General features: G+C 38.8%; 2 protein-coding genes across 2 annotated transcripts in view; both read left to right on the top strand.

Moving 5' to 3' along the window:
- Positions 1-2,768: 2,768 nt before the first annotated feature.
- LOC141435557 (uncharacterized) overlaps positions 2,769-27,111 on the top strand; it is a gene marked incomplete in the record, with an annotated part of 117,491 nt that continues 93,148 nt past the window's right edge. Inside the window, 1 exon segment of the mRNA XM_074098271.1 lies at positions 2,769-2,899.
- LOC141435848 (helicase ARIP4-like) overlaps positions 22,662-27,111 on the top strand; it is a 6,954-nt gene continuing 2,504 nt past the window's right edge. The window contains exons 1-6 of the mRNA XM_074098672.1: positions 22,662-22,674; positions 24,369-24,503; positions 24,915-25,122; positions 25,421-25,583; positions 26,137-26,298; positions 26,719-27,045. Coding sequence (XP_073954773.1) covers positions 24,371-24,503; positions 24,915-25,122; positions 25,421-25,583; positions 26,137-26,298; positions 26,719-27,045 — 993 coding nt within the window. The 5' untranslated portion in view covers positions 22,662-22,674; positions 24,369-24,370. The remainder of the gene's footprint in view (positions 22,675-24,368; positions 24,504-24,914; positions 25,123-25,420; positions 25,584-26,136; positions 26,299-26,718; positions 27,046-27,111) is intronic.

Below are 27,111 nucleotides of genomic sequence, written 5' to 3'. Positions count from 1 at the left end.
AGCATTATTATTTTCAATTACAATATCATCATCATCATCATCCCAGCCTATATACGTCCCACTGCTGGGCACAGGCCTCCTCTCAGAAACAAGAGGGCTTGGGCCATAGTTCCCACGCGGGCCCAATGCGGATTGGGAACTTCACACGCACCATTGAATTACAATATATACGTCTACAAACTTAGAAGAATCATTCGGTAGGTAGTTATTTCATGTATTAATCGCGTTAATTTCAGAAATCACTATTTATTTAGAAAAAGGAAGTAGGGAGGGTACCGTTACGATTTCGCAAAATGATTGCTCCCGAACTTAGTGCCGTGCGGCCGACATACATCGCGTCGCGCACCCGACTGCTTTCCTGCGGTTTTCCTGCAATCTGCGCTTGAGGGGTGGGGTAACTCGAACCGGTGCGGGGCGGAGCGTAGCCATTCTGTACGTTAGTAGGTACTATTATATAATTCTGTGGTGATGGCAAACCAACTAGAAGATTTTTACTAGGCGCTTCTCTACATATTAATAGGTGGTTTGTAATTAGCTGATAAATATTCTTTGACAAGAACATTCTAAAAAAAGTTCATTTCGGTTGAATAAAAGTATCACCAAATTTGAGATATTTCGACTTTTCATTTTTCTTACTCGTTTTTTTCTAACTAAATAATGCTGAATAGGTAAATGTTTATGTGTTTTTTTATTTTGTAACCTGTCTTATTTTCAGTGGCAATAAATGATTTTTTTTTTTTATTAAATACAATGTGCTACCAGTTAAGCATCATCAGTTTCAGTTCTCACTAGCCGTTACCCGCGACTCCGTCCGTGTAAATTTCGGTTTTCACTATCCCGCGGGAACGATGCAATTTTCCGGAATAAAAACTATCCTATGTCCTTCCCCGGGGCTCGAACTATCCGTATGCCAAATTTCATCTAAATCAGTTCAGCGGTTTAGACGTGATGAAGTAACAAATAAACAAACAAACAGACTTACAAACTTGCGCATTTATTAGGTATATTTGTGCCATTGGAAAAAAAAGTTTAGATTTCGATGAATAGACATATTATTTTTGAATTTTTATTTTGCCCGTGTTACCGGTATTTCCGGTTTTCTTATTCAGTGAGTGTCTATGGGCCGAAATATAGGCAAGAAACTCAACTTACCTACTAAACTTTTCTATTCATTAGGCTTGAGTAAACTAAGCAACCAAAGAGTAAGCAAGCCTCATTTTGACGGAGAGATCGTGTGCGCTGCATTACATTGCTGTTGTTGATCGGTCACTTATAAATCCATAGCCACGCACCCCGCAATGTAACGATACCCGCACGGTATTTCGCCTAAGTGAGACTAGTAAATGAAACTTGGTAGTGTTAAGGTTACTGATTACCGCATAGAGTGCAAGTGGTCTAAACTTGATGTTATCGTAACACTTTCGCTAAAAACGCCGCTTCTCAACCGCGCTAAATAGCGCCAACTTTGTGCGTTAATTAAATCTTTATATAGGCAGTGCCACCAGAGTTGAGGTCACGCACACAAGAACATATCATGTAATGACAGCGGGATTTTGACATTCACTCGTTCATTTAATTCATTCTCCTTTTATGCAATCAGTTCTTGTAGCTGTGTGTGTAATCATTCACTTCAACTCTCGTGTCATTACCTATAGGTACCTATATATAGTTTTTAATGTCAGAAAAACAAATATTGGCGTCAAACGTGTACCACCCGTTTTTTAGCGTCAGGGGTTAGAAAACCAGACCATTGAACTCGTGTTGACAGCTGTCCATGGGCGGCGGTGATTGCTTCTCATCAGGTGACCCGCACGCTCGTTTTTATATATAAAAAACCACTACAAATAACGACAAAAAAAAGTAAACAAAAATATTTTTTATCGAAGCTCACAGACGCAAAACAACAAAACAAAACAAACCCAAACACACCAACAAATATTAAAAGAGATTCCGACGAATTTAGAACCTTCTTTTTTGAAGTCGGTTATAAATTCGTGGAAGTGGTCGAAGATACCTACTCGATAACATCGGAATTAGACATCCACTCTGAGTATGTTTAATTGTTTGTTTATTTATATCCAAGCCAAAAAACAACAAGGAAGGAATAAAACCTTGTACCATCAGCCAAATACCTATGTGGTCTACCACCCTAAAGTTGATAATCGTTTGCATGTCATAAAACAATAATGCCAATAGACGTGTATGTCAACTTGAAAGTTCGACTTTAGCGACATATTCATTAGATAGGAACTTGTTTAAAAATTGATAGACCACTTATTTGGCTGATGGTACCTGAGAAGCATAACACTGCAAGTGTCACTTTAAAAAGTAGCACTTGCAGTGTTATGTCCAGTGGTAGTGGGTATGGCACACAGCACGGAATGCTGAGGACCTGGGTTCGATTCCCAGCGCTGGTCTCTTTTTCTGGTTTTTCTGTGCATCTTTGTTTCAGTTTGGATTTTCGATACAAATTTCACTTCCTTGCTACTTATCCTAATGTCCTTCCCCGGGACTGAAGCTATCTGTATACCGAATTTCATCTAAATAGGTAGGTGCTGCAGTTTAGACGAGAAGATGTAACAACTAAATTTATTTACAGATTTCCACATTTCCACATTTATAATATTTGTGGCATTAGGGATCTTAATTATTGATTCTTTTTCAATAATCATGACGTTTGATATCAAATAAGTGGTCATTGCCAAGTGAATTGCCTTCTTGTTTTGAATGTGCGACCTGCGCGCACGCAGCCACCAGTACGAGTCGGACTTGCGCAAAAGACGCACGTAACTAGCACCGGAGAATACGCGCGTTTGTGTTGCAGTGTTTTTTAAGAAAAGTGAATGTTTTTGTGAATTATAATCTGTGACAAAAGGGTTCTTTAAGGGGGCTAGTTGGTGTAAGTTTTTTATTATCTTTTTTTAAATATTATTTTGTTTTTTAATTGTTGTTTTGATGAGTTAGCTAATAATTCAATTATAGATTTATAATTTATGTTTTTTTGCGTGATGTTTACAATTAAGTTGTCTAAAATTAATACTTAGTTATATTTAAACATTGAAGTTTGCTCGCAAGAAGTATACCTAATCGGATTAGTTTGTAGATATAGGTTTTTTTTTAAATAAAGATATGATTGTTTGGATCCTACTTCACTGAGTAATATTCGAAACATCACGGTAGGTTTGAAGTTTGTTTTGAATTGATTCAATGAACACACTTAAATAAATTAATCAAATAAAACGTAGGTACACGTAGACTTATAAGCCATAGCGGATTTTTTTTGTTTAACGTTTAAAATAATTATGTACGAACAGTTTCAAATTTCAAATATTTGAAAAAATAGATATTTTAAAGTCCCTACTTTATCCTTGTTTGCCTTTTTACATTTTTTTATATTCGACTGAATGGCAAACGAGCAAGTGAATCTCCTGATGATAAGAGATCACCACCGCCCAAAGACACCTGCAACACCAGGGGGATTGCAGATGCGTTGCCAACCTAGAGGTCAAAAAACATTAAAAATAATTGAAATTGAAATATGAAAGAGGTTATATTTTCCTTCGAATATAATATATATTTACTAACCTACATATAACTTCATCTGTTGTAGTTTGATTTAAACTTAACTTTCTAACAATAACTTTAAATGATTTAAATTTTAAAAAAAGAACTATATATACCAAAATTAAAATTAAACTAAAACTAACCAAAATAGCCGAGCAAACTTATAAAATTGAAAATCTCCCGGTATTTCAAAGTTTAATAATATATCAAAACCAGCTGAATCGATTTTTATCATACATAGGTACTCGTTGCTAAGAAAAAAACACTGCAAGGATCGCTTTCATGATAAAAAACCGCATGGAAATCAGTCTATCCCTTTTAGAGCTACTATGCCGCATACTGACAGACGAACTCATAACACCTCCTTTTTTTCGTCGGGGGTTAAAATACGTTTTTGCAAACAGGTAAGTATACCGACTACTAAAATACAAAAGATTCGGTTGTTGTTTCAATTAAAACCATATCTATCAATTAAATAAAAAGGAAAAAAACTATAGGTACAATACAATACAAATATTCTTTATTCAGCATTGAGCACCCATCTCTGACCAATTTTAAGTCTGACCAATTTTTTTTCTATTTTTTTTTTTGAGGCTTAAATGCACCTGTGTGACTATGCCAGCCTCATTGAAAGACACGATGGCCACATTCATCAAACACTCCTATTGCGATGTCCAGATTATCTGGCTGCAAAGGAGTGCTTTATGAACCTGTAAATTCGTACCGCATCTTCCGATACCGGACAACTCAAAATAACATTCACTGCACCATTGAACAGGTCCAAATCACTCAACCACCTCTCGCGGATATCCTTAGTCAATACACACTCCACCAAAAGATGTATTAAGTCCTCAATCTTATTACAATCCGTGCACATGGGGGATTGAACTACTTTCATCATATTTAAAAATTTATTCAAAGGAACATGTCCTGACCGACCAATGACCAATTTTAATATTTCTTTCTCTTAAGTAGACAAAGCTATAAATAACAATCATCGGGCGATCAATCTAAATGAGTCAGTAGGGAGAACTCAGAAACTATGAGAGATAATAGCAAAATCTGTTCTAACGAACCATGGCGTCGATTTAAAAAATAAAATATCATTAGTATTACTTTTAACCCCCGACGCAAAAATAGGGGTTTTATAAGTTGGACCGCTATGTGTGTCTGTCTGTGGCACCGTAGCTCTTTAACCGTAGAACCAATTTGAATGCGGTTTTTTGTATTTGAAAGCAGGTTTTCTAGCAATGGTTCTTAGCAGTTTCATCAAAATCGGTCCAGCCGTTTTTAAGATATTAAACTTTGAAGTGACAAAGTCGGGGTTTTCCAACTTTTGTTGGTAGGGTTATTTAACTCTAATACATAACCGGGGATCGAACCTGGTCAAAAAAGGTACTGTTAAGTATATAATCACATATCATATTTGTTATTATAGTATTTGTTTTTATAGTTAATATGAATATAAATAAAAAAAAAATAAATAAAAATATATATGAATATGAATATGAGGATCCAATTTTGCTATAAAATTCCGTGTAAACATTAGACAGAAATGCCCACAAGTTAATTTTGCGTATCGTCATTAGATCAACAATGAGTCATTTATCTGAAGAGATCACACATACTTAAAAGGAAATTTCCATTTGATAAATAAAAATAATTTACCTGTTTGTCCTACCTAACAAACAATTTAAATTTTTGGAGTTTTTTCTTCAGGAATACTTATCGTGCTTAGTAATTTTGATTTTATAAATTATGCAAAGGAACCAATTTTAAAACTGACATTAATGCAGCACACAATTCAATTATAAACGCAAATAGCAAGTAGGTACCTAGTTTAAATGTTTTGGAACCTTATCTTCAATAACAATTTTTTCCCAACATTATGATTGGCAAACTAAACAAAAAATACAGTCGCGTCGTTAAATATTTTGAATGTAAGCCCATATCATTAGCGGTAAGGTCAGAGCGTAAAGTCGCCAAATTGACGATTTGTATTCCAACAACTGTCGCCGTTGCTGTCCTTACACTTTAATAGTCTGATTACGGTGGTTTCTAGATATATGAATGAAACTCTGGTTTTATTATGCGCCGAGTGGTTGTTCCATGAACTTGCCATCTTTTGTTCTATCTTTAGTCAATTTCAGCAGCAGGCAGTGCTTGTACTGTTGTGTTTCGGCGTGGAGAGTAAGACAGCCGGTGAAATTACTGGCACTTAAGGTATGCCATCTTAGGCTTCTAGGTTGGCAACGCATCTGCGATACCCGTGGTTGCAGATGTTTATGGGCGGTGGTGATCTTTTACCATCAGGAGACCCACTTGCTCGTTTGCCATCCAATCGAATAAAAAAACTTTTTTTTGTTTTATTCTAGTATTTTAAGTAAATTTTAGGTTAAATTGCATATTTCTATGAAAAATTTACTTAAAGTGACAAATTACTGCCAATTTCAAGTCAGGTACCTACGTCTAGAAATCATTATTATGCCATGATTAGGTAACATTGTCTTAAAAACTTAAAACATTTATTAATTCTTAACCCCCGACACAAAAAGAGGGGTGTTATAGGTTTGACCGCTATGTGTGGCTGTGTGTCTGTCTGTCTGTTTGTGGCACCGTAGCTCTTAAACGGGTAGACCGATTTGAATGCGGTTTTTTTATTTGAAAGCAAGTTTTCTAGCGATGGTTCATAGAAATGTTTTATCAAAATCGGTTTAGCCGTTTTTGAGATATTGAACTTCGAAGTGACAACGTCGGGGGTTTTCCACCTTTTTCTTCGTTAGGTTATAATGTAATAGTTTATAATTTAAAATGAACTATGTGTTTATTTAATTTTATTACCTTAAAATCCATTTAAAATAAAATTATACTCATACCAATGTATTTAGTTAGACGTCTCACAGCACATTAGAACCATCTTTCTTTCTTTTCTTTCATTTCATATACCCCTATCCTTCATCATAAGATAATATGGGTACAAATAATAGCTCTGAATAATAATAGGTAGGTACTTTCGTTTTAAAACTTTCCGTAAAATAAGCATTGGCGTTTCAATATTCGTACCTACTTCCGTTTGTAAGTCTTGTGAAATTCGGTCTTTTAAATTTCGGTATTGTGATAACCCTACCAATGTTCTTTAATATTCCATCCTCGGTTTCCCTCACACCTTTTCTACTTTTCACTTTGCACTGCGTCTTTATTGTGGTTTGTGGTCGTGATTCGTCGAATCAACATCAGCATGGCAATCGTGTCGCGATGACACTTACTTCCTATTACTTAACACTTGCCGCCGCTTGGGGCCGTGGTGGCCGAGTGGTTTGACCTATCGCCTCTCAAGCAGAGGGTCGTGGGTTCAAACCCCGGCTCGCACCTCTAAGTTTTTCGAAATTCATGTGCGGAATTACATTTGAAATTTACCACGAGCTTTGCGGTGAAGGAAAACATCGTGAGGAAACCTGCACAAACCTGCGAAGAAATTCAATGGTGCGTGTGAAGTTCCCAATCCGCACTGGGCCCGCGTGGGAACTACGGCCCAAGCCCTCTTGTTCTGAGAGGAGGCCTGTGCCCAGCAGTGGGACGTATATAGGCTGGCATGATGATGATGACTTAACACTTATAAATTCTACTAATACAGAGAAATTCGGAAGACGTGAGCACAGCCAATCCCACCGGATTCATACTATACATCCTCGTTGAGTTTCTTGCCGGATTCTTCTCAGCAGAGGCTTTTCCGAACCGGTGGTAGATTTTTTTTTGACATTCATAAGTGCTTGTTGTAGCCTAAATTGAATAAAGATATTTTGACTTTGACTTTGACTAGTATAAAGCAAGTCACACACTACACAGACGCGATAATATTTTATCTGCGTAAAATATTGGCCTCAAACTTCTAACATCCTCCCCTCTAATCCTCTTTTTGGGTCGAGGGTTAAAAACTAATCCCTTGCAAATTTTGAACATGAAACTACCGCAAGACACCCATATTAAATGAAAGTTAACCCGGAGAACTCGCGTCTTAAATCGAGTTTAGCTTGACATGTTTCGGGCTAATCCGTAGCCCTTCCTCTAGGAGCAACGCGACTCGGCGGCTGCATTTTTTTCGCATTGCGAGTTGATTCTCATTGCGTACGGACTCTTAAACAAGCAGCAACTTCATGGAAGTAAATATATCACGTAAGGTTACGTATCTATATGTATTTTAAACAGCAGCGCGACCGACAAAACGAATCGATGATACCACTACCACTATGAAACCGGTTAAATGCGATCGACGCTTGTGGACCATTCGTCGAAACCATTCGCTGCGCGTGACAGTACACGCAGCTTTAGTAATAGTCATCATCATCCCAGCCTATATACGTCCCACTGCTGGGCACAGGCCTCCTCTCAGAACAAGAGGGCTTGGGCTATAGTTCCCACGCGGGCCCAGTGCGGATTGGGAACTTCACACGCACCATTGAATTTCTTCGCAGGTTTGTGCAGGTTTCCTCACGATGTTTTCCTTCACCGCAAAGCTCGTGGTAAATTTCAAATGTAATTCCGCACATGAATTTCGAAAAACTCAGAGGTGCGAGCCGGGGTTTGAACCCACGACCCTCTGTTTGAGAGGCGATAGGTCAAACCACTAGGCCACCACGGCTTCCTAATAATCTTTGGTAATAGTACGAGTACATATTTATTAATAAAATAGCTACTTATTTGTCTTCTGAATTGTACCAAATGTGTAAATATACTTTTCATCACACTTGCTCGTAAACAGTGTCGTAACATGCAGGCTACCTTGGTTGCAACCCCCCAAATAAAACCCTCGACCTTAATGTGCTTGTCATGAAGCCCGTGGTCGGTAAATGAGTCATTGCCCGTACTAATTTTCCTGTCATGAAGCCCAAGGTCGGTAAATGAGTTTGTTACTGCATGGTGTGCTGCTGCTCCGTGCGCGCGCTGCACACGCACGCCATACACATGCTGCAGGCAGAACGCTGCCAAGAGCGCAGCCAGCGGTATCGGCAATTTTTGAAAAAATATTAGTTTTTCTTTTACAAATATACAATTTTACTCGCAAATGTGATGAAAAACATTGTATGTCGCACGGGCGGTACTAGAATTACGAACATCGACTCATTAAAGCCCTCAGTCTTCGACTTCGGGCTTCTAATAGACTCTCGTTCGTAATTTCTTATTTACCGCCCTTAAGACACAATGTACTATTATGCCATTTACATAATAAATTATTTAAACAATAAAAACTTAATAATAATAATTTAAAACTAATATAAATCTAAAAAAGGCCCCTGTGGCACGGTTCCAAGAATGCTGGCAGCATTACCTCGCTGTATGGCGATGCCAAGACGCTGAGCGAGGAAGCTGCCAGCCCTCTTGTCTCCGGTGGCGTCGACCAGTCTCTTTGCCAGTTGGCTGAAGAGTTCCCATGGCCCTCATCATCATCATCATCATCCCAGCCTATATACGTCCCACTGCTGGGCACAGGCCTCCTCTCAGAACAAGAGGGCCCTTGGCCCTACTTACATACAATATAACCTAACCAACTAAAACTTGGAAAACCCGACTTTGTCACTTTAAAGTTCAATATCACAAAAACGGGTGAACCAATTTTGATGAAACATGTCTAAGAACCATTGCTAGAAAACCAGATTTCAAATGAAAAACCGCTTTCAAATCGGTCCTACCGTTAAAGAGCTACGGTGCCACAGACAGACACACTTAGCGGTCAAACTTATATATAACACCCCTCTTTTTGCGTCCGGGGTTAAAAACCACCAGGGGTGCCAACCTACCCAATACGCCGCCACGTGGCCCATGGGTTGTGTGCGGATCGATTCCCGGCTAAGCCATAAAATTGTATACGCCGGTTGCGGAGGTCCATAACAAAATGTAGTAGGTCATTGTTTAAACAAATTAGTACTTGCTTATATTAAATTATACTGACCTGGACAACTCACGTCTTAAACAGAGTTTAGCTCGACATGTTTCGGGCTAATCCGTAGCCCTTCCTCTTAGGAGCAACGCGACTCGGCGGCTGCTTACCAGCGACGGCAGCGACCTTACGATAGCAACGTATATCATCAAATGTGTTCAAGCAGCTCTTCCATTTTCACACTATGTAAAACACACACACACAAATCACACACACTAAACTATCACCACCAAAAAGCGTCAGCATAATGTGAACATAATATTAGGTCAATGAACAACCACGCGACATAAATGAGCAAAGAGCAAAGACTCGAGCCGAAAGAGACACGACATGTCCTTCAAACCTTACCACAGGAACCCCTGCAGGGCTACTACGAAACTCGAAGTTCGTGTCGTGCGGTCCCTCTGACACTTATACTATTTAATACGAGAACGAGAGGGACCACACGACACGACCTTCGAGTTTCGTGTTTCGTAGTAGCCCTGCTGGCATGGCTGCCACGTAACGCCTAGGGTTGCCATATATTTACGTCTGAGAAGGGAAATAAACAGTATTTAAGAAAAATTAACAGTATTTTCTTCCTTTCATGTTTTAAAGGCAAATTTTTAGGTGCTTCTCGCACAAGTTATAAATTTAGTTTCATTTTTAAAATCTCGTCAGAATCAAAATTAAAATGAAGATAAATAAGATAGATAAGGAGGTACATTTTTATGAAATGACTATATATGCTGCAGGTACTGACTTAGTGTGTGCTAGTGTTAGGCAATGTTGATGCTGAAAACAGTATTTTATATACTTTATTTTAGTTCAACAGTAAACAGTATAATGTAGTGAAGAATAGTAAAATACTGTTTTTAACAGTATAATTGGCAACCCTAGGAACGCCAAACCTGCACACGAATTCTCTCACAAATAAAGCAAAGGGAATTACCACAAACCTGTCTACCTACTCACTTATGTCCGGTTCACATTATTCCAATAAAATCGTAACAGTAGCTATACATTGCGGGGTCAATCCAAACGAGTTACACAAGGTCGAGCGAGCACCGCAGTGTTATGCTTCTTGAACGGTTTTACTGGAATAATGTGAACCGGGCGTTATCTGAGACTATATCGATACAAGTCTAGCAGCCTGCAGGGCTACTACGAAACTCGAAACTCGAAGTTCGTTTCGTGTGGTCTCTCTCGTTCTCGTATTAAATAGTATAAGTGTCAGAGGGACCGCACGACACGAACTTCGAGTTTCGTAGTAGCCCTGCTGTGGCCACCGCTCAGAGACACTTAGCAATAATAATTGTACCATCAGCCAAATAAGGGGTCTACCAATTTTTAGGGTTCCGGAGCCAAAATGGCAAAAATGGAACCCTTATAGTTTCGCCATGTCTGTCTCTCTGTCTGTCTGTCCGTCCGCGGCTTTCCTCAGGGACTATCAATGCCAGAAAGTTGTAATTTTGCACAGATATATATGTAAACTATGCCGACAAAATGGTACAATAATATATCCAAAAAAAAATTTTTTTAGGTTACCTTCCATAGACGTAAAGGGGGGTGTTTTTTTTCTCATCCAACCCTATAGTGTGGAATATTGTTGGATAGGTCTTTTAAAACCATTTTAGGGGTTTGCTAAGACGATTTTTCGTTTGAGTGATTTGTTTGCGAAATATTCAACTTTAAAGTGCAAATTTTCATGAAAATCGAGCGTCCCTCCAAAATCTAAACCGGTGGGTGGAAAAAATTTGAAAAAATTCAGGATGGTAGTAAGTAATAACTAAGTATGGTAGTAACTTTCAAGGAAAACTATAACGGCTAAGTTTGCTTGAGAATTATTAGTAGTTTAAGAGTAAATAGTAGCCTAAGGTATAAAATATACCTAAACTTGGAAGATTCCGTATTTTTATACGAAATCCTTAAAAAAAATATTACTTAATTTTTTCGGATAATCTATCTCTAAGTTGTTTTGGTTTTATAAAATTTGCATACGATCGAACATTGTTTACGCAACTGGGGCGCCAACGTGACGAAATCTGCACGTTTGTATGACGCAGCGCTCGTGAGAGTAACCTGCTTGGCCGGGTTGAATCGGCTATTCAATCAAAGGTTGTGTATGTTATGTAATTGCATGGATTACCCATGAACCTTTGTAAGTTTAAAAAAAATATAACTAAAAATTTAACCGACTACAAAAAACCATGAAAATTATTTTCTACCAGTCTGAAGTCAGTGCCTCAGCACGAGCCCAATGTATAGTATGTAAGTAGGTGAGGTAGACGACTAAAGGTCCACTCCTGCTGGCTCTTGCTGAGGCTGAGGCACCGACTTCAGACTGGTAGAAAATTATTTTCATGTTTTTTTTTGTAGTCGGTTAATTTTTTTGTTATAAAATTATTTTTTCACGCTTTTAGTGTAAATAATCTAAGATACAATAGTTTAATGTCAACTGCTCGTCACCTTTTACGAAAGATTGCTTTTCACGATGCAGAGACGCTCATTATGGAGGAGTCATGGTGCTTCGCCGCCCGTTCCATTTTACCAATGCATTACGAGGAGCATAAATTGCTTAGCAACTGTGGTAAAGTAATTGAAATTGAGTACTAACTTCGATGGTCAACTGTGGTCTTCATCATCAGTTCCACTTCACCAAATGATGATTTTCAAGAGCAAATGCACGAGTTGCTACTAAATATATCCAATTTACTATAGGTGTCCCTACAATATTTGAAGAGTTCCATCGATTTCCTTCGGATCCAATCATCAGATCCTGATTTGGTGCTTACGGGATCTAATATAAAGCATTCCTAGACGATCCAAATTTTTTTTTTCAAATCGGTTCATAAATGACGGAGTTCTGAGGTAACAAACATAAAAAAATACAACCGAATTGAAAACCTCCTCCTATTTTTGAAGTCGGTTAAAAATCCGATTACGTTGACAAACGGTCGGCTAGTGCTCAGATTTGGTTAAAAAATCGGCCAAATGCGAGTCAGACTCGCGCACCGAGGGTCCCGTACTTTGTATGTATCTATGAAAATCGAGTGTTAGCAGAGCATCCTAAGAAAAATGTTCTAGAATGGTCACCGGGAACAGGGAAATGTTTGTTTGCTTATACTCTTTATTGTATATGATGTGTTCTGATTGTCTATGACAGATTGTCATTGAATAAACAGCGTTCCTAAGAAATGTGTTTGATCTGATTCCTGGTATTATTCCTAGTATTTCCATATCTATCAACTGGCGACGATGAGTATTGGAACCCTACCATGTTTCGACCCGAGAAGTCAAGAGTGGGAAATATTTCGAAACCGGGTAAAACAGTTTCTAAGCCTGAATGACATTAAGGCCGAGGAAAAAAAGCGTGCTGTTTTGATCACTCATTTATCGGATGATGCGTACTTATTATTACGGAATCTAAGTCATCCGAAGGAGGTAGAAACCTCGACTTTTGATGAGTTGGTAGACTTTCTGGACAAACACCTGACTCCAACGCGGGCGACCTTTGCGGACTTAGGTAACTTTTATAACGCAGTGCAAGCAGAGGAAGAATCTGTCGAGGATTGGGCAGCTCGATTGCGAGGCTTAGCCGTGCAGTACGTTCATCGGAGACTGCCTGGATAAGGTATATCGGGACAGATTTGTACTCGGGCTCAAACTTGGATCTGTACGAGACCGACTCTGCGAGCAAGACGCCAGCAAGCTTACGTTTGCAAAAGCGCTAGAAATAGCGAAGCAAACAGTCACCGCGCGGGAGGCGAGGGCTACGGCGCCGAGAGCTTTTTCACCCGCCGCTGCTATGAAGGAAGAACCGCTGTTGTGGTCCGGCGCAGATCGAGCCGGCGCGGCTCAACGAAGACAGACTTCGCCGAATCGTTGCGCAGTGTGCGGCATGAAGGGTCATGCAGCTGAGAGGTGCCGCTACAAGAATTACCGCTGCCAAAGGTGCAAAGAAAAAGGCCACCTGAAGAAAATGTGCGGTTCAAAGGAAAAACCGGTCAAGAATATCAACTTGGAAACGGATTCGAGTTCGGACGAGGCGCCTGTGGCAGTAGACTGCCGGGAATGTAAGGAGTGTCAGCTGTTTAATTTGAGGTGTGTAGACAGCGAACCTTATTTCGTAACAATCGTGGTAAATTGTAGTACAAAACTGAAAATGGAAATCGACTCTGGATCTAGTACCAATGTTATTTCAAAGGAATTGTATTTGTCACATTTTGCTCACAAGCAATTATTTAAATGTAACATTCGTATGTGCTTTTACAATGGCCATAAAATTAAGCCTAAGTTTTTTGTGGTCGAACATGGTGGACCCCCGCTATTAGGGCGAGATTTTATGGCAAAATTCAAATTATGTATAACTTCGATAAATAACAAAATTGACTTGGCATCTGGTGATAACTTAGAAGTGCGAAATTTGGTTGAAAAATACAAAGGATTGTTTAGTAAGGAATTAGGTTGCTATACGCGTGCTGACGTTACTTTACAGTTGAAGGAAGGTGCGACGCCCAAGTTTTGCAAAGCGCGTCCATTACCGTTTGCGATCAAGGACAAGGTGGAGGCCGAGCTCGAGAGGTTGGTTGAGGTCGGCATACTGGAGCCCGTGAACCACTCGGATTATGCAACTCCGATTGTTCCGGTGCCCAAGTCCAATGGTAGTATCAGAGTTTGTGCGGATTACTCGGTTACATTAAATAATGATATTTACGTTGACAAATATTCTCTACCAAGGATAAAAGAGATTTTTGCTAAGCTGAGCAATGGTCAGCAATACTCCAAGCTAGACTGTAGTCAGGCGTATAATCAGTTAAGGCTTTCAGAGGAATCGCAAAAACTTACCACCATCAATACCACCAAAGGGTTATTCAAATATAAGAGGTTAGTTTTCGGCTTAGCGTGCGCCCCGGCGATTTTTCAGCGCACTATTGAAAACCTTTTGGCGGGAATAGATGGTGTAACAGTTTTCCTAGATGACGTTTGTGTGACAGGTCCGACTAAAGCCTTACATTTGGAGCGGTTGGAAAAAGTATTCCAACGATTTCAAGAATCTGGTCTCAGATTAGAACAAAGCAAATGTTCCTTTTTTCAGGATAGTGTAACTTATTTGGGTCACATTATTAGCAAGGACGGTTTGCAAAAGTCTCCAAAAAAGGTAGAGGCCATTGTCAAAGTACTCAAGCCCACTAACATAACTGATTTAAAACGCTTCTTGGGTATGGCAAATTACTATCGCAATTTTGTTCCCAACGCGTCGTCTATCCTAGCTCCACTCCACGAGCTATTGCGTGAGGGTGCGCGGTGGGAGTGGACGGAACGGCAGCAGGCGGCCTTCGATGGAATGAAACGCGAGCTCAGCAGCTCGCGCGTGCTCGCGCACTTCGACCCGGCGGCGCAGCTGGTGCTGACCGTGGACGCGGGCCGGCCGGCCTGGGCGCCGTGCTGGCCACCGTTGACGCCGCTGGGCGAGAGCGTCCGCTGGCTTTCGGTTCCCGGTCACTGTTGCAGAGCGAACGTAATTATAGCCAATTACAAAAGGAAGCCACGGCTATTGTCTTCGGTGTTAAACGCTTCCACCAATATTTGTATGGCCGACGTGATCCTTTTATTTTAAAAACCGATCATAAACCGTTGTTGGCAATATTTGGTAAAAAGGGCGGTATTTCTGTTACGACTGCATCGCGGTTGGTTAGATATGCAGTTTTTCTTTCTGCATATAATTTTAAAATACAGTATACTTCGGGCAAAGAAAATCCAGTCGCAGATTTCTTTTCAAGGAATCCGTTGGATCAGCGTGAGTCGGAACATCACGAAGATGTTGAACATTGGGCTCCGGCTTTAAATTCGCTCCAGTTGGAAGGACTACCCGTTACATACAGAGACATACGACAAGCGACTGCGAGCGACGGTGTTCTTAGAACCGTAATCAAATATGTCAACCATGGTTGGCCGCGAAAAATAGTATGTAAAAATGTTTTACCTTATTTCCAGTGTAAAACAGACCTGGAGGTAGAAGATGGTTGTCTTCTACGAGGTCACAGGGTCGTGATTCCCACAGTGCACAGGAAGGACATACTGCAGGAGTTACATCGAACTCATCAGGGCATAGTCCGAACAAAGAGTGTTGCACGATCACGGGTGTGGTGGCCGGGCGTCGACCGCGACATCGAGCAGACGGTGGGCGCGTGCCGCGTGTGCGCGACGCTGCGCCCGGCGCCGCCGCGCGCGCCGCCGCAGCCCTGGCCGCGGCCCCCGCGCCTTGGGTGCGTATACATCTGGACTACATGTCGGTGTCTCAGAATACATACCTTGTGGTGGTCGACGCTTTCAGCAAATGGCTAGAGTGTTTCGATATGTGTTGTGGAACAACGACGAAGCAGCTTATATTAAAGCTCAAATTTTTATTCTCTCGATTCGGCCTTCCCGAAACTATTGTATCCGACAATGATGCAAAAATCGCGTCCAATGAATTTCTCGAGTTTTGCAAAACTAATGGCATCGCGTACCTGACGTCTCCGATCTATCATCCATGCAGTAACGGGCAGGCAGAGAACAGCGTCCGTACGTGTAAGAGAATGTTGAAGGCAATTTTAAGCTCTTATTCTTGTAAATACAAAATTAATGAGAAGCTTCAGGAATATTTATTTGACTACCGTAATACTACTCATTGCGCCACGGGAGCTTCCCGGCTAAGTTAATGATGGGGCGTGATTTGCGTGGTAGGCTAGACTTGTTAGTGCCGTCGAAGCATGAGGTGCCCAACCTTGTAACTGAAGCGAAAAGGTTATTCAACATAGGCGAGCTAGTTTGGTGTAGGTGCTATGTGGATAGAAAACCAATTTGGAAAAAGGGGACTATTACTAAAAATATTGGGAATCGGATGTTTTTAATACAATTAGAAGAAGATAATGTTATTTGTAAACGACATATTGACCAGCTGATGCGTTACGTATCTAACGACGACGTTTCTGATGTGCGTGGCACGGAGCGTCGTGCGCTAAGATCACAGGCATCCTCGCAGTCTGTCTTGTCGACACCTTTTCAACTGGTGGATGACGAAGGGTTAGGAGATGACTGGCAAGATGCGGTTGAGGGGGTGGAGCAGGTAGAGTCAGTAGAGCCAGTAGCACAACAGGTAGAGTCAGCAGAACAATCGACAGTTGCGCCTGTTGAGGTTCCCTGTGACAGAGTCCTAAGACCGAAAAGAAATGTCAATTACAAATTATGATGGTCCTACTTTTGATACCTAGCTGTTATTTATGTTTGATAATAATTCATTGTTTAATTTTGTTATATGTCTTTATTTTAGGTTCCCCAACTAAGGGTGAAGGAGCTGATGTGTTCTGATTGTCTATGACAGATTGTCATTGAATAAACAGCGTTCCTAAGAAATGTGTTTGATCTGATTCCTGGTATTATTCCTAGTATTTCCATATCTATCAGTATAACAAAAATATGTAGCAAAAGATGTAGCGTGGGAAAGGCCCCCAACAAAATGGATCGGCGATCTGGTATAGGTAGTGCTACGAGAGTTGAAGTGATTGATTACACACACAGCTACATGAAGAAATGATTGCATAAAAGGAGAAAGAATAAAATGAATTGTACGATGTTTTTTTTGTATATATTCGGTCGGTAGGTCTGAGAATAGGACGTATTTAAACTATTTTGCATATTTCTACTTGGACGGAGTCGCGGACAACAACTAGTAATAAACTATAATTATAGCTTTAAATTGCTTCTTACTAATTCAAGGATTATTCTACGTGGGTTGGCATGTACTTGCAATTGCATTTAATACAGAAACAGTACTTCTTATAGCTCTAAGGATCAATTTACGTTGTACTTTCGGAGTAAATCTCATCATTTTATACTAACTAGTGTCATCTAGTACGAAATTTGTAATTTAAATCTGTTTAATTGTCGTCTTAGTAACTATTGATTGATCTTAAGTAGAGTCGTTCGGGTCAAGTTGGCGCACTTAAGGATTTAAACTCATGTCAAAATTAAACAGTAAGGAATAAAGACAAAATAACCCATGCATATGATAAAGTACTTATTGACCCAATAATTAAAATAAGTAATAACACATAGCGCTTTGACACTAAATAAAGATGGTTAATGGGGAAAAATCATTGATAACCACAACAACAACAAACTTTAACAAATTTTAGTTAAAAATGTTATGTTACACTCGATTTTCATAGTGACTGCTATGTGGGATGTTGACTCGACGATCATTGTCCCGATAGTCGTTTCGGCAAACGGCCTAATAGCGAAGAGTCTCGACCAACATCTCAAGAGACTCTCGCTAGGTGGCTGGATCAAGGGCCAGATACAGAAGGCGGTACTTCTGGACACGGCACGCATCGTCCGGAGGTTCCTCACTCTGAGGCCCTGACCACCGGTAGCTTGGGCCCTGCCCCGTTACCGGCGGCAAACTAGGTTAGGTTTTTATAATATTTTTAATTTGTATATACCTTTCTGTATTTTACTTTTATAACTATTATAAAAACCTAATCCTAAGAATGAAAAAATAAAGAACATAATAATAATAAATTAATTTATTTCGGGCAACTTTCCCCTGCAATAAATACCTTACTGACTAACATACATAACTATTTTATTTTTGGGAGCATAGTCACACTCGCAGTCGAGTACTGAAAATCCGGAATCTCGCAAAAATTCCGGAAGGAATTTCAAGAATTAACATCGTAGAGTTTATTATTAACCTTACATAAAAGCATTGCACATTTGGCGCTTTATGCCGATCCCTTGAGAATAATATTCGGACACAAAGTAGGATAGGTGTTGTTATTCCTTTTAATAATCATTTCACTATGATCTAGGTATGTGAAAAAAATAAAAATAAAAAAAATAAAAATATAAATAAAATATCACGAGAACAATTCACACAAATTGACCCTAGTCCCAAAAGTAAGCTTAGCAAAGCTTGTGTTATGGGTACTAAGCAACGGATAAATATAATTATATAGATAGATACATACTTAAATACATAGTAAACACCCAAGATAGTCATACTTGTTAAGGCCATTTTTTGGCCGGATGCTGCACTTCGTAAAGAAAGCAAGCCGCTTTGCACAGTGATAGTACAGACTAAACTGAGTGATTTGACTCGCAGCAGCGGAAGTTTCACCCCTTAGGAACAGAGATGGCGCCACTTCTTTAAAAAATATTTCAAAAAATTCTACAAGCTAAAGTAATAAACCGATTTCAATGTTTAATATCTCAAATGAGAGCCTATTATATACGTTACTTATAAAAAATACAAAAAAATATTTACAAAAAACTTTTGTCAAAAACGCCATCTTAAGTTTTTTTTTCTTACCTGATTTGTAGTTTTTACTTGATTGCTTAAAAAAACTGTATGCAACATGAATGGTTTAATGCATGTACATATTACTGAGTACATAACGAGTATTTAAAAAAATCCGACACCGATACCTATCATATTTAACGAAATATGAAAGTTTAAATGTGAGCACAAATTTCTTTAAAAAATATTTCAAAAAATTCTACAAGCTAAAGTAATAGACCGATTTCAATGTTTAATATCTCAAATTAAAGCTCATAACATTCATTATTTACAAAAAAATAAAAAAATATTTACGGAAAACTTTTGGCAAAAAGACCATCTCAAGTTTTTTTTCTTACCTGATTGGTAGTTTTTATTTGATTGCTTAAAAAAACTGTATGCAACCTGAATGGTTTAATGCATATACATATTACTGAGTACATAATAAGTATTTAAAGAAAAAATTCTAAACCGATACCTATCATATTTCACGAAATATGAAAGTTTAAATGTGAGCACAAAATTTCTTTAAAAAATTCAATAAATTCTACAAGCTAAACTAATAAACCGATTTAAATGTTTAATATCCCAAATTAAAGCTCATAAAATTCATTATGTAGAAAAAAATATTTACTGAAAACTTTTGGCAAAAAACGCCATCTTAAGTTTTTATTTCTTACCTGATTGGTAGTTTTTACTTGATTGCTTAAAAACATTGTATGTTGTATGCAAAATGAATGGTTTTAATGCATACTTATATATATTTCTGAGTAAATAACAAGTATTTTAAAAAAAACCCGACACCGATACCCTTCATACTTCACGAAATATTTGTTTAATTGTGCACGCTTTTCTTACAAATAAATTTCAACGAAATCTTCAAGTGAAACTAGTACTCTGATTATAATGTTTAATGTTAAATGAAAAGAAGAACGAAATTACCTAATTTATTAAAAAAAAGTTTTTTCTGGTGTACGAAAAAAATATAATTACTTAAAATTAGTAATTATTAAGACAAAAAATAAAAACTATACCGTTTCCGGCATAGTTGGTTCTGAGATGTAAATATATTGCTTAGTAGTTGGCGAATTTATTTAAAAAATAGCTTTTTATCTGATAGGTAGGGCTACAGCTTATAGATATGTCACATTTGAAATAAAAGACTATGAACATCAATGTTTATCAAATATTTAAATTAAACCTATAAGTCCTCTTCGGGTTCATCGGCAGATGTAGAACTGAAAAGGAAAAGTCGTTTGAAGTATCTTGTGCTATTCCAATACTACAAAATCACAGATCTTTTAGACACGGACTGTGTTGCTGTAATTACTGTTGAATTATTTTTTGCCTAGTTGATTACCATTAGATCTAAAATTTGTGCCTACCTGTGGAAATCAGTGGTCAGCATACAAAATAACCCTGCATTGAATATTATATTAACTTACTTTTGATTTGTACAGCCACCTTTGCAGGATTTACACTGGGCAGTGCATGGTAAGCTGACCCGACGACACCCACAACGCATGGTATCGCAGCCAGATTTCCAGCCACAATACTTAATGGTCCAAGAGGCTTACTTTCTTTTGCCAACTCTCTTTTGCCTTAGTCCATCCCAAGAAGATGGACATGGTACGGAAACTTCTGGTTCAGAGCGTTTCTCCATATTTGGCCCGCTTGGTAAGCTGCACGCAGTGTATGTTTATAGAGAGCATGTCCATACCATGTCCATCTTCTTGGGGATGACTAAGGCAAAAGAGAAGGACTCCAGAATGTCGGCAGTTACCGCGATTTGGTCGCAATAAGCCTCTTGGACCATTGTGGCTGCAAATCTGGCTGCGATACCATGCGTTGTGGGTGTCGTCGGGTCAGCTTACTATGCACTGTCCAGTGTAAATCCTGCAAGGTGCTGTACAAATCAAAGTAAGTTAATATAATATTCAATGCAGGGTTATTTTGTATGCTGACCACTGATTTCCACATCTCAGAACCAACTATGCCGGAAACGGTATAGTTTTATTTATTGTCCTTAATAATTACTAATTTTAAAGTAATTATATTTTTTCGTAACACCAGGAAAAAACTTTTTTTTACTAAATTAGGTATTTGTTCTTCTTTCTTTAACTTAAACATTATAATCAGAGTACTAGTTTCACTTGAAGATTTCGTTGAAAATTTATTGTAAGAAAAGCGTGCACAATTAAACTTAAATATTTCGTGAAGTATGAAGGGTATCGGTGTCGGGTTTTTTTTTATAATACTTGTTATTTACTCAGAAATATATATAAGTATGCATTAAACCATTCATGTTGCATACAACGTACGTACAATGTTTTTAAGCAATCAAGTAAAAACTACCAATCAGGTAAGAATAAAAACTTAAGATGGCGTTTTTTGCCAAAAGTTTCCAGTAAATATTTTTTTAATATTTTCTACATAATGAATTTTATTAACTTTAATTTGGATATTAAACATTTAAATCGCTTTATTAGTTTAGCTTGTAGAATTTATTGAATTTTTTTAAAGAAATTTGTGCTCACATTAAAACTTTCATATTTCGTGAAATATGATAGGTATCGGTGTCTATTTTTTTTTTTAAAATACTTATTACGTCAAATATGTATGTGCATTTAAACCATTCATGTTGCATACAGTTTTTTTAAAGCAATCAAATAAAACTACCAATCAGGTAAGAAAAAAAAACTTGAGATGGTGTTTTTTGCCAAAATTTTTCAGTAAATATTTTTTTATATTTTTTTGTAAATACTGAATGTTATGAGCTTTAATTTGAGATATTAAACATAGAAATCGGTTTATTACTTTAGCTTGTATAAATTTTTGAAATATTTTTTAAAGAAGTGGCGCCCATCTCTGTTCCTAAGGGGTGAAACTTCCGTTGCTGCGAGTCAAATCACTCAGTTTAGTCTGTACTATCACTGTGCAAAGCGGCTTGCTTTCTTCACGAAGTGCAGCATTTTGTCTCTAACAAGTATGACTTATGGTATTTTCGATATATTTAAGTAGTAGTCACATCATCATTTGGTGAAGTGAAACTAATGATAAAGACAAGTGAAGACCACAGTTGACCAACGGAGTTAGGTACTACTCAATAACAAGTATTTCACGGGTTTAATTTAATAGTAGATTATTGTCGTGGCCTGGAAGTAGGCAATTGCTGGCTGAGTATGAGTATTAAACGGACGAGCTTGCGAGTCCGTTTAACTAATACGAAGCCAGCAATTGCTATTCCAGCCGAGACTAATAAAAGTTTTTCTAAAAATGGTGAATAATCTCTGAAAGAATAAATAAACTTTTTCTCAAAAATATATATAAATTTAATTTTATTTCCAATATTTTTTCTTATGCTTTCCCGCCTTTTTTCATTAAAAATAAACTGCAGGTGTATTTTTCCACCGAAAACACCACAAGCTATTCCAGACCCAATAGAAAAAGTCCGGAGTTCCAACAAAATATCTGATACCGGCCATTATCTGATAGCGGACTTGGCTGTATACGACTTGTGCCAACATTTCCATGGCCTTTTTAACTTTAAAAAAAACTGATTGCAGGCGCGCTAATTCATTATTGTCGAGCTAGCGTGCCTGCAATCTTTTTAACTTTTTAATTTTTCGCTGGCCTTAAACTATGCACTTCACCTTCTGATATGTAAAGAATAATGTCAACTTTTACGGACATTTTTGAGAAAATTATTTTAACACATTTGCTAAGCAATTTATGCTCGTCGTGTCGCGAATAATCGCGATTAAGAATTATTGGTGAGTTCCTTAAACGATTTCTGAACGCAACTTTAATAACTGGTAACACTAAGGTGTGACGCAGGAGTCTAAAAATAGAATTGGACGGGTGAGGATTGAAGGTGAGACACGAACGGTTGTAATGAAAGGAAAAATGGTTTATAATTATTAGAATCAAGTGTTGGTTTGTGCGAGGCAGATGGTTAAGTATCCCCAAACTTGGTATGTATTGGTTTGTGCGAAGCAGATGGTTAAGTTCCCCCCTAACTTGGTGAGTGTTTGTAAAGTGTAACAACTGAGTAACGAGTAGAAATTGAAATAATAATAATAATTGAAATATTGAATAGAATACTCGTAGTAATATTGAGATATAGATGAAAAGAACATTGCATTTCTATGGAGGTAAGGGGGTTCTTTGGGGAAGGCGGAGGAAACACGGGGCCCTCGGGCCCCGGTCTGTGTCTGGCTCATGGCAACAGGTGTACCCGTCTAATGAGAGGATCATGTGGCTCTCGGGTGCATTTGTGGTGCTAGTAGCGTTACACAGATATCTTAAAGTTAAAGTAATATGCTTGAGCATAATTGTACATCACTATATCTCTTTATTATCATCCATGAGACTTTGTCGGACATGAGAATTGACATAACTGCGAACCCAGGCTATCCTACGTTACGACACGTTAAGATACAGACATAGAGTTCATATTCGTGCCGACACCTCGTAATGCATATGATGAAATAGAACGGGTGGTGAAGCACCAGGACTCTTCAATAATGAACGTCTCTGCATCGTAAAAATCAATCTTTTATTCACACTAAAAATCATGAAAAAAAAATTATAACAAAAATCAATGAAAAACTTTCAATAATCACCATTATTTGAAATTTACCAGTTTATTTGAGTTTAGCTGTCAGAAAAATAAAAACTCTTTGTACCTTTTGCTTGGGCGCTACAGGGAAGAAGAAAGTTTGAAGAGGGTGAGGAAACTGTCATTAACATTATGTGAACCATAGACCACAGACTTGATTTTGCATAATACAGACCATCTTCAACTGATAATGTATTTGAACATTTTAGAATATAAATATAATTTTGCGACTACTTACGAGTAGAAAGTGATCCCTGGACATTTTAATTTTGCATTGCTCCTGCACCACTTTATAACACACGTTGGCATGATAAGTTACAATAGTATAGTTTAGTTTAGTTTAGTAGTATTAGTTCTGTTTACAATAAAAAATATGAAAATTTGACGTGAGCTCACTAAATTGCAAAACAAATGTCAGTCAAAATTAAATGACGCGCATGCGTACCTTAGCGCAGGACACAGTTAGGACACAGTTTCCATCTTTGTAACTCAGTTACGCTTCCTGGTATTATTTGTTCGTAGCTTGGGTACACCTAGGGCGTCGCGTCGCGCTTCTTTTTAGGCGGTCTGGTGGTAATAGAGTTGTTATGGCGCCTCGTAGCTGTTAGCTATGGTGCTCTTTTTTAACTAGCTAGGCTTCCTTGCTGCAAGGCCGCCGTCACAAATATAAGTCTTAGTGTGTTGCAAACTGAAAAAGTATGGGAAACCCTTTCTAGCTAGTTTATATATATAAAAAAAATATGGTTTCTTTAGAAAATGTAGTCTAAATTTGTGGCACTTTTGTTTTGTTTATTGTTGTGATTGAAACTATCATCATCATCATCGACCTGTCAGTTCATTGCTGAGCTGAATGTAGGCATTTTTCATTGGTACGCCACTAAGCTTGATCTGCAAACCGAATTTGTTTTAGATTGAGACGTCACTAATGGTTTTGCTTTGATTTTCAGAGATGTACGAAGCCCTAGTTCGGCCCGGACCCGATTTGGTGATATGTGACGAAGGACATAGAATCAAAAACTCTCATTCGAACATATCATACGCTTTGAAGCAAATGAGGACCAAGCGTCGAGTCGTTCTTACTGGTAAGATTCTGTTGATATAATTATTGAATTATATTATATAGGCGTTACTTTGACGGATGGTACAGTCAGCATCAAAAGTAGCGGATCACTTTTTTACTTTGTCGTATTAGCACATTTGCCAAATTTGTATGGTAGTAAGTACGTTGCTGTAAAACGACAAAGTACAAAAGTACGCAGCTTCTTTTGATGCTGACCATATTAGGGTATGAATTCCAACGCCGGCTCTAGCCCTTGATCAAGATCGAGCGAGATTGTCTACATCGCTTCCGCGCTTTTCAAAAAGCGCATCAAAATTTTATTTTGCACTGGAAACTGGAAAATGGTGCCAAGATAGCCATATCTTGCTTTTGGCGTACCAGGGTTCACTTAACCGTAGCGTATGAAATCCGTTTATAAACATTTACTCCACAGGTTATCCCCTCCAAAACAACCTGCTGGAATACTGGTGCATGGTAGACTTCGTGCGACCGAACTACCTGGGCAGCAAGACAGAGTTCTGCAACATGTTCGAGCGGCCCATACAGAACGGCCAGTGTATCGATTCTACGCCGCAGGACATCCGGCTTATGAGATACCGCGCCCATGTGTTGCATTCCCTACTTGTCGGTTTCGTGCAAAGGTAAAAACATTATTTATTAAATCTCCTCCTCCCGAGGAGGACCTTCCTACGCCATTGACTTTTTCTCCGGGTTCCCGTTGAATATTTTCGTTAAGCAACCTGGAAAGTCGAAATGACTGATAGAAGAAGGGGGGGGGGAGGGGGAAGTGTCATACACAATCTTAGCCATATTTTTCAGCCCTGTCGTTATGTAAAAACATTTATGCAATCTGGCGGGAATCAGGATACTACCGCGCTCGTCACTGATCGAGTCAGTACGTAGTGTGATCTGCGGTGTAATCTGTGTTTCCATTTACAGGCGATCTCATGCAGTATTACAGTCAACTTCCGCAAAGGAAGAATACGTGCTTTTAGTGCGCATGACCCCGTTGCAGCGGAAACTATACGACAGGTTCATGAATGAAGTCGTTCGCTCAACGTCCGTGCCGAATCCCTTGAAAGCTTTCGCTATTTGCTGCAAGGTAAGTTGTATGTAGTTCTTTCTCTCTCTCTCTCTTTGTGGAAATCGGCTGAGAAAACTGATTTAGCACACCGATCACTAAACCCTCATCTTTTATCCGGGCTTGAGACCGGCGCCGCGAGACGAGCACAGGCAGAGTTGTAGTCTGCAGAGCATATAACACATAGTATTTAAACAAGCCATATTAGAAAAATCGATATGAACATCGCTACCAAGTTTGACTTGGTAAAAGAAAAGCTCTATCAAATTCAAAGAGTACTGTTATGCAGTTTATTTATTTGAAAATTCCAACTATACTGAGCGGCAAAAAATTTGGGCCTCAAATGTATGCTAAAATAGGTAATTTCGTATATAGAGTGGGCCAAATTTTGTGCCGCTGAGTATATTATTGGTTTTTGAGATGCTTCAAATTGGCTAGCACGTCTTACCACTTCTATTTTGTTTTGAAAATGACGAGATAGTGAACAAAATTTGTTGCGGCAACTTGATCTAATCTTGCTAGGTTCAACAAAAGCTTTAATTAATAGGAAAGCTAAAGATAACTTTTTTTACAGATATGGAATCACCCCGACGTTTTGTACAACTTTTTGCGGAAGCGGAGTGAAGTTAATGCTGCAATCGAAGACGATTTAGACCTCGAAGAATTAGGAGGAGTGACAAAGGCGGGTCGAGCGCGGAACAGCAAGAACCAGCCGAGAAGAGCTGCCAAAACTAGGGTAAATAATAATGCAATGAATTAAACGTAAACTTAAATTTTATTTACATTAAGCTACGAGCTTCTCTCTTGCTCTCTTCAAACTTTTACGTACGTAATGTAATCGATTAGAGTTGCTGACAAACAAACAATACTAATTTAATATTTCCAGTCGTAACTAAACACTTTATTCACAGGGTGCACGAAAAAGCCAGCCGCGACCATTCCTCCAAACACATCAACAGGCTCTATGATGCCGCGGCCTGATATGCCCTATGGCAATGCTCCCTACCCTCCCAATGGACCTTATGGACCCCCTCAAAATTACAGACCCGACCAACCTGGTGGACAGTATCCCCCCTACAATTACCAGAACCAAGGGCCTGGCTACTACCCGCCGAACCAGAGTTATACCAAAATTACCCGGAATTACTACCCTCAGCAACCTCCTTATGACAGTAACTACCAACCAGTACCCTCAAAACAATCCAGAGTGCAACCAAAACTACAATCAAAACTATTGGGGCAACAGCAACTATTACGGCAATTCAGGGTACTACACAATCCTCAGTACCCCAACAACCAGCCTCCCCAGGATTACAGAGGGAATCCTCCATCCGAGTTCAATAACCCCCAACAATACCCACCTAACTATAATCCACCTTCAAATGACACCCCCTATTCAGGGAACTCACTGCAGCCCTACGCTAACAATCAAGATCAAGTGCCAGGCACGAGTTACGGGAGCCAGCCCGGCCACCATATCAAGGTTCTTATCAGAACGCGCCAGTTTCCCAGACTTCAACCCGAACGCTCCTACAGGACCGTATCCGAA

This window comes from Choristoneura fumiferana, chromosome 15 (genome assembly GCF_025370935.1).
Source record: "Choristoneura fumiferana chromosome 15, NRCan_CFum_1, whole genome shotgun sequence".
NCBI classification, from domain to species: domain Eukaryota; kingdom Metazoa; phylum Arthropoda; class Insecta; order Lepidoptera; family Tortricidae; genus Choristoneura; species Choristoneura fumiferana.
Note: the sequence above shows the minus strand (reverse complement) of the source record. Positions and strands in the feature narration are given on the sequence as shown.